A 12,414-nucleotide genomic window follows, 5' to 3' on the forward strand; every position below is an offset into this window, starting at 1 on the left:
TTGCCCAGAAAAGCAAACCAAAAAACCCCCAAAACAAAATAGTTTTGTTAAAAACCCTTGCATTTTAGTATTTTGGTTTTTATTCATTAAACAAATGGTAAAAGGCAAACTGGCTTCTGAAATGCTGTCCTAATTATACACACTTTCTAATTTAGTGCAATTATTAAAATCAAGTAAGTATATGTAGTATATATTTAAACTGCTTGACCAGTTTTTTTGTTTTTGAAGGGTAAATGTCAGTGTGGTATAATAAAGAATGTATCTGGTCTTTGACCCCCTTTCCTGGTGTGGAGCTCCTAAAACTCTTGGAAATTTCCTGAGTGATAGGAGTATCTTTATGCCAAAGAGGTGACTCATGGTGGGGCTCTAGATAGTTTCAGGATAATTTCTGTCTGGTCACCAGAAAGACCAACCCTTTGATTAGAGGGGTGACTTTGGTCCAGCCTGACCTCCAGGAGGGGAAAGGAGCTGGAGATTGAGTCGAATCACATGGCAATGACTCAATCAATCATGGACACTAAGGCATGGTTGAGCCTCTTTGTTGATGAACATGATGTGTTGGAGGGTGATGCACACTGACTCCAGGGTAAAAGGGAATGGAAGCTTCACATTTCCTCTTATAACTTGCCTCATTCATCTCTTCATTTGGCTGTTGCTAAGTTGTATCCTTTATAATAAAGTTAGAAGAAGTATAGCACGTGGTTTCTTAAGTTCTTTGAGTTGTTTAGCAAATTATTAATCCAAGGGGTCACAGAAATGCCCACATCTGTAGCCAAGTCAGTCAGAAGTGTGGCATGCATTGGAAGCAATGGCATCTGGAGGATTGAGCCCTTAACTGGTGGGCATCTGCACTAACTCCTGTAGTGTTAATCTGCTGGTGATTAATGTCAGAGCTGAATTGAGTATACCCAGTTGGGGTGGAAATGGCACAGTTTATTCTTTACCAAATTACCAATATCCTCAATTAGTGTTCCATATTCCAAATAAGAGATGAACTCTGTATATTTAGATATGCAACTCTATTCAGGGGCATTCTATAGCATAAGGAAAAGACAATTCTGAGTGATGAATGATAATTTTAACTATTTTACTCCTTGGGTCTTTCTGGAATTGTTCAAAAGATAGCACTGATACATTGTTGTATACCTTTATTAAACTGCAGCAGAACAATGGCATGTCATTATAACACAGGACTTCATTATCTTTTGCAAGTATTACAGACCACTTATTTTCTCTACAGTGGTAGGAAAAGAAAGGGTCCAATATTTTCCTTTATAACATCCATGGCATCAACAGCAATATGCAGAATCCAGGCTAGTGTAAAAAAAAATTCCAACACTCACATTTACAAAAAGAAGAAAAGTACTAAAAACTGTTCATGAGAAAACTCATTTTTCTACACAATATTCTTCTAGGTTTATAATAAATAAAAACAAGGTAACACGAACATGGAAAAGTAGAAAGTTGCCAGAGAAGCAAGAAAGGACCTGAGAAAAATGAACTCTTCAAGTATTTTGTAAAGTAGTATGTTAGGTGCCTAAATTGTTTAGTCATTTTTAATTTTCAACCCTATACTAGAAAAGCTTCCAAACCACTTTAATTCCATGTAATATAGGCCATAAGAGTCAGCATTCCAGCATTTACTTGCTACATTTACCTGACAGTAAACAACTGACCAATGAGGAACAGAAAGCAAATCAAACACACACATAGCTTATGATAACTCTGGTTCTAGAATTTGGCATTACACAGATTTGCTTAAATCCCATTTTAGTCCCAAGAACAATATAAAAGACCAGTTTTCTGGGACGCTGCAAACATGTCAGTCTTTCTAGGCAGAGTTAACTGCTATCCAGAGTTACCATGAACAGATCATAATCCAAGTCCAGCATATAGATAACTCCAATTTACAGAGGGACCATCTGGAGCCACATCAGGTATTTTTTAAAGCCTCCACACTAAGCTGGACTGACACCAGTTAGCTTCTGCAGGAAAAGGACCCACTTTTAAAGTGTGTATCAAGCCAAACTGACAAAATTGTCATCTACTCTTTTATACTGCCAAAGCAAAAAATGAAAAGCAAAGTGAAACAAAAATAGAAATTCTAGTTCAGTGCCAAGGAATTAAGTCTTTTTAAGAAATGAACTCTATTGTTAAAAGTCATGCTCAGTATCTATTATGCCATCTAGTACTTTTATCTCCTAACACTCTGGTACTTAAGCATTTAAATAATGCAACCCTAATTTTTTCTAGACTGCTTTCCTCATATCTCAAAGGCATAAAAGAAATTTAAAAAATACCACCATGTACAAGAACTTTACTCTACAAAAATGCAGGTCTAATTTTTATCTTATAACTTCACTTTTAAGTCACTTATTTTCAAGGCAAGTTTAAGTATCAAGTTATACTAGGGCTTAGATACCCCAGATATTCACTATGAAAACCGACTACCCTACCTTGACAAATTTAATTCCTTTTAATCTTACACTGGAGAAGAGTAGGAAAACTGGAACTTTATTTGTTTAGAGGGGTATCTATTCTAGCAGTCTATCTGCTATCTATTCTAAGCAGTCATCTAAGGAAATCCAACAGGTGGACTGTCTTGTATGCTTATGTGAAACATTTAGCAAATAACTGAATCTCAAATTTAGTTCTTCTTTTCCATGTGCTTTAAAAAATAAGTGTTTAAAACTTTTTTTAGTGTTTACTTTGAGTATTCTGTGTGTCTATGTTCCTAAGAAATTTGTTCTTTTCTTGCTTTTTTTTTAATTGGTACAACACACAGAGCTTAGATTTCACCAGTTGTACATGTACTCAGTCCATGTACTTTTGCCATCTAAAGTCATCACTTGGAGGCAGCAATGGAAAATAGCAGTGTCAGAAGGCCTAGGTTCCTCTACTAGCAGTGTGACCTTGAGTAAGCCATCTTAACCTATAAAAGGGGAATAATAGCTGGCTGAATATATAATAGGAAATTACTTCATTTATGTAAAAATTGATTATCTGTTTTGAAATATTTTGAGAGATATGAGAAAAGATTCTTTTTGACATTCTTTTCATAGGAAGGCTGTAGGTGGAAAGCACAGGCTTTATAGTCAGGAGTCCTGTTTCTTGGATTCTAGCTCTGTTGCTTATTAGCTGTATGACCCTTGGCAAATTACTTAATCTCCATACTTCCAATTTCCTTTTATGCCGGAGACAATCCCGCCTCAGAGGATTATTGTAGGGATGAAATGAGTTAATTCAAAAAGTATTCATTCAACCATTCTGCTTGGTGCAATACTGGTTAAAAGCTCCTTTGTTGAATATATATATATGCCATACACTGTGCTAGACTCCAGAGATTAAAAAAGAAGCCAGAACTCCTGGGCATATATCCAGAATGAACCCTAATTCAAAAAGACACCTGCACCCCAATGTTCATAGCAGCACTATTTACAATAGCCAACACTTGGAAACAACCTAAATGTCTATTGACAGATGACTGGATAAAGAAGTTGTGGTATATTTATACAGTGGAATACTATTTGGCCATAAAAATGATAACATAATGCCATTTGCAGCAACATGGATATCCCTGGAGAATGTTATTCTAAGTGAAGTAAGCCAGAAAGAGAAAGAAAAATACCATATGATATCACTCATATGTGGAATCTAAAAAAAAAAAAAAGAAGACAAATGAATTTAAATATAAAACAGAAACAGACTCATGGACATTGAATACAAACTTGTGGTTACCAGGGGAGACGGGGTGGGGAGGGATAGACTGGGAATTTGAGATTTGTAGATACTGACAGGTATATAAAGAATAGATAAACAAGTTTATACTGCATAGCATGGGGAAATATATTCAAGCTCACAGTGAAAAAGAATATGAAAATGAATATATGTATATTCATGTATGATTGAAAAATTGTATTGTTCACCAGAAATTGACACACATTATAAACTGACTATAACTCAGTAAAAACTTTTCTAAACCAAAAAATAATTTAAAAATTAAAAAAATTAAAAAAATTAAAAAGAAGCCAGAGATACAGTATAGCAACATTATGGCAAAAAATGCTAATTTTACCCATGTACCTTCTTGGAACCAATCATAAGAATCTGATATGTTTTTGTGAGTTGTTATAAACAGATTTGCAAGACTAAATCCAGGTACATAACGTCAGGTCTAGATTCAGAAGATAATTCTGAACTCACAGAAAACACATTTCAAGTTTAGCTGTTTACCAGTGGTATGTGTCTGATAGGATATACACAAGGTCACAAACAAGACAAAGATCAAAAGTGACGGCATATACCATACAACATATAACTAGTACAGGGCCTGGCATAGTATAAGTGCTCATAAATATTGGTGGGAAACAACTGAATTTGGGTCCCCACTCTACCACTTTCGCACTGAATGGCTCTGGGTAAGTTATTAACTTTTCTGAGCCTTAGTTCTTTGTAAAATAGAAATGGGTCTGTTTACCAATCTTATAGGACAGCTGTGATCAAATGAAATCACTTAAGAATGTATCTAGTGCTAATAAAACAGTGATTGTGACACACATGACTACTGCTACCAATTAGCTTACAAGCCTGCTTGTAGGGGTAAGATGTTTATATGTAAGTACCAGGAAAGTAACAGTACCAAGATCTACTGAAAACAAACAAAATAACCCATAACATATTTTCTAAAAATGTTATTTTCCTTGTGATGAAAGGAGTCATCGTCAATCTAGTGCTGCTGTGCCTTTTCTAACCCTCAGGTTACAGGAGTAGGCTCCACTGAGTGTCATCCTGCAAGGCTGAAGCCTCCAGCCCGCGCAGGCGGCAGTGGGGCTCAAGTCTGAAGATCAGCAGATTAGAAGGGGCTGGACCCCATCTTCAGTCCAGGTCCTAACAAGGCACTATGGGTAAGGTGCCTTTGTAACGACACTGCGTAGCAACCTCTACCTTCCACAGTGGGCAGGGACAGCCCACCAGCCCACCTCAACCGGGCCACCAGAGACCCCCGCCTCGCCCCGGGCTCCAGACCCCCGCGCCTCCCGCCAAGCCTTGCACTCTCAGTCCCTGCCTTCTGGCACGTAGGCAGCGCAGCAAGAGGCTTGGGAAGTGGGGCCTGGACCGGCTACTTACTGGCCGCCCGGCGGACGCCTGCTGTCCAGCTGCCCGAGACTTCCAGCGCCGCCGCAATCTAGGCACCCGGGACTTGCCTTCCTTCTGAGCCCCAAAAGCAGCGACAGCGGCCTCTCCAGGAACTGAAGAATGAGCGGTAGCTGACAGGAAAGCGTAGAGAGGCAGCCGAGCCCTGGGCCGGGAGGTTGTTTGGACACGCCCCCGAACTCTCTCTGACTCTTCCCAACGTTTCTGCAGGCCGAGAGGCGCGGATCCAGAGAGGAGGAAAAGGATTTAAGGCCCCGCCCTTAACTCCCTCATCTGCTCCTACGTGACCCCGCCTCTGACCTGGGGCGCTCCGCCCACTTCTGGTCGCCTGGCAAGCACGCGCACTTGCTGGCCTGTTTTGACAGCTTCGGGTCGCCGGGAATAAGAGGGAGCAGGAGGTGTCGCGAGAGTTGGCCTCAAGCCTTGTGGGAGCAGTGACTATGGCGAGCTTGGAGGCCAAGGCTGAGCAGGAGCCGCTCTTAAGCGACAGCCTACCCGGAAGCAGGTGAGCGGATGTTGGGGGAAGTCTCCCTCACCTTCCTGAGCTTTTGGGACTCGCCCCTTTCCCGCGTCAGCCTTATTGGGCCGAATGAGGGGTGCCAGGGAGGCGGGAGCCGGCGGTAGGTCCCGTCAAACCGGGAGACGCGCTCCCACTTCCGAGAAAGGGCGTCTGGCTGCCCGGAGCCTTCAACCGGTGGGTTCTGGTGAAGGTGTTAGAGAAACGCAAGCTGCCTACTGATTTTTTTTTACTCCAACAGTGATGCACAAACCAAGCCACTTCATTTTGCATTTGGCCCTTTACAGGAATGATCCCCTTACACCTTTCACAAAAGTTCGAAAAATACGGTTTTAATCGATACTTGAAGATACCGGTCTCAGTATTGACTTAACTAAGTGCATGATAACTTCCTGATACTTTTTTAGCAAGTAAACCTAAGCTGAGCTCACCTTTATCCTATGCCAAAAGCTGATTTTTTAAGTATTTAGGGGATGAAGTGTGTTTTGACCCTTTTTATTCTGATTATTTTTATCCTAGTTTATGGACTATAATTCAGAATTGTTACAGTATGTTTCTTATTAAAGTATTTAACCAAAAAATTCACAAGTAAACTTCAGCTGCCTACGACCATGTTGATTTTTACTCATTTGTCCCCCTTAAGCAAGAAACCTTTTGTAAAAAATCGCTTTGTTTGAAACCCTTTGGAAAATGTATTTCTTTGGTCCATAATTTACCAAACAGAATATATGGAATGCAATTTAATCTATATTTTATGTTGAGATCATTAAAATGAGTGTTAGTGCTGAAATATGTTGTATTAGAGTGACATCCTCCAGCCTAAGGCATTTGTGACTATTTGCTTCTATACTAATATGTTCTACACTGCTCTACTTTCCATGTCTGCTTTTTAGTTTTTCTGCCTACAGACTATTCCTCATCACGTTTTTGTTGTCTGTTGGGAACCTCTGTTTTTATGGCTGTCTGCAAACCTCTCTTCTCCCAACTTTATTTTGGGACTTATATTTTACTGTGGATTTGGAAATCATATATCTAAACTTAATAGAATTGTGGGTAGTTAGAACATGGAAGGTCTAACTGAAAGCTAAAGATCTCTAGTATTAATCAAGTGCATAAACTAGAGTACATGGACTTTGGGACTCTGGTTTCCTCAGTGTCCTTTTGGCTTCTTTGTAGTTTTTGTTTTTTTCCCAGGTGGATTTCAGGATCCTTGAGTTACGGTTAGATGTGGTCTTAATGGTACATTCTGTCGCTTTGTCCAAATAAACCTACTTAAAAAAGGAAATTTTTTTCTTACTCTCAGTTGCAATTATGTCCAAGTAATTGATACTCATTAGGGTCCCTCTAAGTTCACATGATCTGTCCATAAACAATACTTGATTTGTTTTCTAAATTTAGCACTTTTAAAATAAAAAGGGAGTATTTTGAGAATAATTCAATAAGTATACTGCTTTTAAAAACATAATTAGTTTCCCTAATAAAGGGAGCATATGTAAAACTAGTTGCCAAGCCCTGTTCACTTAGAATAAATTGTGGAAACATGAGTCTGGTTCACCTACTGACCTTTCCTCACCAAGAAGATTGGCTCTAATTTACTGGTGAGTCCTCAGTGATCCCCACTGACCCTGTCCATAGAGTTTAAGAGAACAGGGGTCCACAGACTTTTTTTTGTAAAGGTCCAGATGGTAAATATTTTTGGCTTTGCAGGCCAAGAGGCAAAATTAAAATTATTAAGTAAGTACTTAGATACCAAGAAAGAAAAATTTTCACAAAATTTTGCAGTAATTTAAAATGTACTAATTAATGAGTAGTTTTTTTTTAATACAAGTCTAATAATGAGAGAAGTAGAATTCTTTGAGGGGAGTGGCATTATGTTTGTTTTGGAATTCAGAGTTAATGTTTTCTTATCATCAAATTGATCACAAATATTCATCTGCAAAAACCATTCTTAGCTCATGGGCCATACAGTTGGTAGGCTGGGTTTGGCCTACAGACTATAGTCTGCTGATCCCTCTCTTAGAATATCCTAAAATATTACAGTTCTTAAAATTTTTCTTTGCAACCTTAGCCTAGTCTCCTTAAAATAATTATTACTAGAACTTATGGTCACATAGAAGATATCTTGGTAGAATGTTCTCAGTTTATTTCTGTTTTCTAATTTCTATAACTTTTACACAATTATATGCTATTCTATCAGTGACCACACACTCTTTTTCTTTCCTCTTTCAATATGGGTTCTTTTCTCCTCTTCATTAGTTTACATATGCTCTCTCTTATAAAAGTATAATTTTATTTTTCCCCTCAGTAAATCCAGAGTCTTTGTTTACAAATAAAGTACTGTTGTTTACCCGAGAATCCTTGTATTAGATCTTGATCTATTGAAACTAATTATGGCACTTTTTACTTATTCCTATTAATTATTATCTAACTTATTTTGGTTATCAATTTACTCTAGTTTATCATGTATTCCTCTTAGTTTTTTTAAGTCACAAGTTTGGTAAGCATGCTATCATTTGAGATATAGTTTGTAGTGAAAATGTTGGACAGGGCAAAATCCTTTAGCACTGCAGTTTTACTTGGAGAATCTCAAATGGAGAACTAATACCAGATACAGCAATGATAGTAAGAATCAAAAAGTTAAACAAATCACCCTGGAATACAGCATTCCTTCCTGTGCTCTGGTGATACAAGAAAGAAGCCTTTGGAAACTTACTGTCAGCCATGTGACACAGTTGGTTGAATCAACAAGGTTAAGAAAATGTAATGAAAATGATAACTTCATTTTTTACATTCTTTATGTTCCTACTGTCTCCAACAAGGAAGAAAGATACATTTCTTTATAAGAGTTAAACTTTTTGAATTAAAAAGAAGGAAAAGTAAAAATTTTTATTTTGAAACATTCTTAATCCATAGAAGAGTTGAAAAATAGTGCAGTGAACACGTGATTACCCTGTCATTGTTAGCCGTTTCACACTGCTCAAATCTCTCTTTCTACACACACACACCTCTTTTGCCAAACTACCCCAAAGTAGGTTGCAGACATTATGGCACTTTATCCTATGTATTTTAGTCTGTAGCCTGCATCTCCCTCAAACATAGACATTCTTTTATAAACTGTATCACTGTTACCACAGCTAAAAATACAGTACTATTCAAAATGTCATGCACTATACAGTCTGTGCTCAAATTTTTCCAGTTGTTCCAAAAATGTACTTTATAGCTACTAAAAAAAAAACAAACCCAGGATCCAATTAATGTTCATACATTAATCCTTATGTCTTTTTAGATTTCTGCAACCTTAAACTATCCCCTGACCTTTTCTTTCTGTTTTTCCCAACATTGAATCCTTTGGCAAGTCTAGGCCAATTTTCTGTTTTCTTCACAAGATCTCACATTCTGGATTTGTGGACTGTTTCAGAATAGATCCTGGTCAAATATTCCTGGCAAGAACATCCTTGCCATGGCTTATGTTGAGAACATCCTAATATATTCTGTCAGGAGGCATTGGATGCCAGGCCATCCCACTTTTGGGGAAGCCAAGCCTGACCACTTGGTTAAGAGGGTGACTGCTATATTTCTCAATTATAAAGGCTCACTTTCCGTTTTGTGATTAGTAAATAGACAGTGGAGTGATACTTAGAGGCCCTGTGACCTTTCAACCAGTTGTTTTAGGATCCATTAATGATCTTTGCTTTCATCCATTATTACATGGAGAATAAATGGTGATTTTCTATCATCCCTTCAATATTTAATAGCTATCATTAAAAGAGGTAAGATTTTTTTTGACTGAGATTCAAATCAGGTCTAAGTCACTCAAACAAATAATTTTGTTACATTTTTTTCAGAATTAAGTTATTTGCTATTTCTCTTTCCTGATGTAGATAAGTTCTGAGCAAGTTAGTTATTTGAAAAATTTCAGGCTGGTTTTAATGATAGTTCTTATTTGTGATTATTGGTTTAATTTTTGACCTCCAGAAAATAATAATGAGTTCATTAAAAATATAATAGAAACCCAGTACTTTAAAGTTATACCAGGATCCAGTGCTGTGGGACTGAAACAGGTGTATACCTTTTGCTGATATGTAATTGTCTGCATTATGTATTCCAAATTCCAATATATTGATTTCCAAATAAGGGCATCTGGAATTCTGCTATTTTTCAGGTATGTTACATTACAGTCTATTTTTATGGAACGGCATATCCATTGTTAAGCACTTCATATGTATTACATCAGGAACTAATATACTTGGCACAAAGTAAATCTAATAAATGCTGTTTCTCTTCTTTATTCCCTCTCTAACATTCCCAATCACATCATATTTGGGGAGAAAAAGTTTCTTTTTTGAAGACTAATTTAACAGGTCTAAGTCTATTTTAGAAACTAATCTTGGAACATAAGGCATTTTCTCTATTGTGCTTAATTATTTGAAAACATGCTCATTTTGAGGTAAATTTGTTAACTCTCTTTGTATGCATATGTGAAAATATAATGAGAACACACAATAATGTATCACCTCTCAGAGGGAGGCTATCTGGTTAATACACTTCCTGTTAGTACAGGTCACAGACTATAGGACAGATCAATCCAGTCTGAAGGGACCTTGGTCTCTCTTTGTTCCTCTGATAGAACTTGTCTGGTAACCTGTGTTGGAGCAAGTGTTCCAGGAGGTCCCAGGACTAAGAATGTCTTAGGTCACATCAAACCTTCCTGGTGTCAATTTTATATTAATTTTGTTGAAAGTACCCAACCAAAGTATCTTCCTACAGCAAAGTCATTTTGCTGTCATCAAGTAGGACATGTCATAATGATGACAATAATTATATTTTAATACTTACTAGTTATGTATCTGACCTGTAGGAGATTAATTGTTGTAGCTAGTTTAGTTATTTTGATATGCTTTATACATTTTGTCAGTTTAGCAAATTTCAGAACTCTTGATTCATAAATTTGTACCATGCCAACAGTAGCAAAATAATTGGTTCACAAAATGTGTTGCCTTTTACAAGTTACCACATGTCTCCCAAGTTTCTGTGTACGGTGGTGCATAAATACATTCCATGGAAATTAAAAGAAATGGTGCTTATTTATAGATAGATGAAGAAGTATAATAAAAATCAGTATTAGTAAATTATACCTCTATCACATACTTTTCATGCCTTCAGGAGAGAGAAAATAAAATTATGCCACAGAAAGATTTGCATGTAATGAGATAACTTTATACTACTTTTTTTCTTCTTTACACCTAGGGAATGGGATATTATAGAAACTGAGGAGCATTATAAGAGTCGATGGAGATCTATTAGGATTCTGTATCTTACTATGTTTCTCAGCAGTGTAGGTAAGTATTAGAAATTATACATAATTAAAAAAATTTAGATAAAATATCATATTTTAATCTCATTTATTTTTTAAAATTATTTTTACTGTGGTAAAAACCATGTCACATAAAATGTACCATTTAACCATTTCTAAGATCAGTAGTGTTAAATATATCTACATAGTTGTGTAACCAATCTCCAGAACTTTTTTATCTTGCAAAACTGAAACTCTGTTTCCTTTAAACAACAACTCCTTTGCCCCAGCCCCTGGCAACCACCATTTTGCTTTCTGTTTCTATGAATTTGACTACATTAGATACTTTATACAAATGGAATCATACAGTATTTTTAAATTTTTGAGTTTATTTCATTTAGCATAATGTCAAGGTTTATCTATGTTGTAGCATGTATCAGAATTTCCTTCCTTTTTAAGGCTAAATAATATTATGTTGTATAATTTGTAGGGAAAAAGAAAACGTTTCCTCTGCCTTCTTAGGTTCTGTACCTGTGGCATGCAAATTAAACTGACAACTGGCAGATCAACAGGAGAAAAGCATACAAATTTATTTAATGTTAATATTTTTACATGACACAGGAGGCTTCATACAAAAGAAGTGAAAACCCAAAGAAATGGTTAGACTCAGAGACATTTATACTATTTTAATGAAGGGCTGTAATTGTGGAGAAGTGCCTAGATAAAGGAAAGGATTTGGGCTTCTAGGGATGGTGAATTGTGGAAAAATGACTAGAAAATACATGGGGGAAACTAACGGAGGATGAGAGTTATTCTAGTAAGGTTTGTTTGTGCCAACTCATCTCAGCGTTGACTTTCCTTCTCCAGTGATAAGGATGTTCTCTCCTTCCTGGTACTGGAGAGCACCAAGGAAAATATATCCCCTGTTTTTCGGCAGAGATGGGGAGGGCCGAGAGCCCTTCCTTTGTCTGCTGTCTGTTAGTTGCCTTCAGCTCAAAATAATCAATATGCCAAAGCAGCATATTTTAGGGTGGCATGTTCTGATCCCCTTCGGTATATCCTACATTTTGTTTATCCATTCATCTGTTGATAAACATTTAGGCTCATTCCCCATCTTGTTTCTTATAAATAGCTGCTCTGAACATGGGTGTGCAACTGTCTCTTTAACATCCTGCTTTCAGTTCTTTTGGGTATACATCCAGAAGTGGAATTTCTGTATCATATGATAATTCTATTTTTAATTTTTTAAGGAACTTCTATACTGTTTTCCATAGCTGCTGCATTATTTTACATTCTCATTACAGTCAGTGTTCAAATTTTCCACATCCTCACCAACTCTTATTTTATATTTATTTAATAGTCATCATTCTAATAGCCATTAGGTGGTTGTGATTTTAATTTATATTTCCTTGATGATTAGTGATGTTGGGCATCTTTTCATGTGCATATT

General features: G+C 36.8%; 2 protein-coding genes across 17 annotated transcripts in view; one reads left to right on the forward strand and one right to left on the reverse strand.

Annotated features, from left to right (window-relative positions):
• ABHD18 (abhydrolase domain containing 18) overlaps positions 1 to 5,265 on the reverse strand; it is a 35,913-nt gene extending 30,648 nt beyond the window's left edge. For both annotated transcript variants that reach the window (XM_072937731.1, XM_072937720.1), the window contains exon 1: positions 5,128 to 5,265. The gene's annotated coding sequence lies outside the window, so the exon portion shown is untranslated. The remainder of the gene's footprint in view (positions 1 to 5,127) is intronic.
• MFSD8 (major facilitator superfamily domain containing 8) overlaps positions 4,782 to 12,414 on the forward strand; it is a 49,451-nt gene continuing 41,818 nt past the window's right edge. For 14 of the 15 annotated variants that reach the window (XR_012058969.1, XR_012058976.1, XR_012058970.1 and 11 more), the window contains exons 1-2: positions 5,448 to 5,659; positions 10,919 to 11,010. Coding sequence is in view for 4 of the 15 variants with exons in the window: in XM_072937688.1 (XP_072793789.1) it covers positions 5,595 to 5,659; positions 10,919 to 11,010 (157 nt within the window). In the remaining 11 variants the exon portion in view is untranslated. Of the gene's footprint in view, positions 4,905 to 5,364; positions 5,660 to 10,918; positions 11,011 to 12,414 lie in introns of those variants that run through there. The other variant, XM_072937677.1, reaches the window with a different exon arrangement.

Source organism: Vicugna pacos, chromosome 2 (assembly GCF_048564905.1).
Source record: "Vicugna pacos chromosome 2, VicPac4, whole genome shotgun sequence".
In the NCBI taxonomy this organism is placed as follows: domain Eukaryota; kingdom Metazoa; phylum Chordata; class Mammalia; order Artiodactyla; family Camelidae; genus Vicugna; species Vicugna pacos.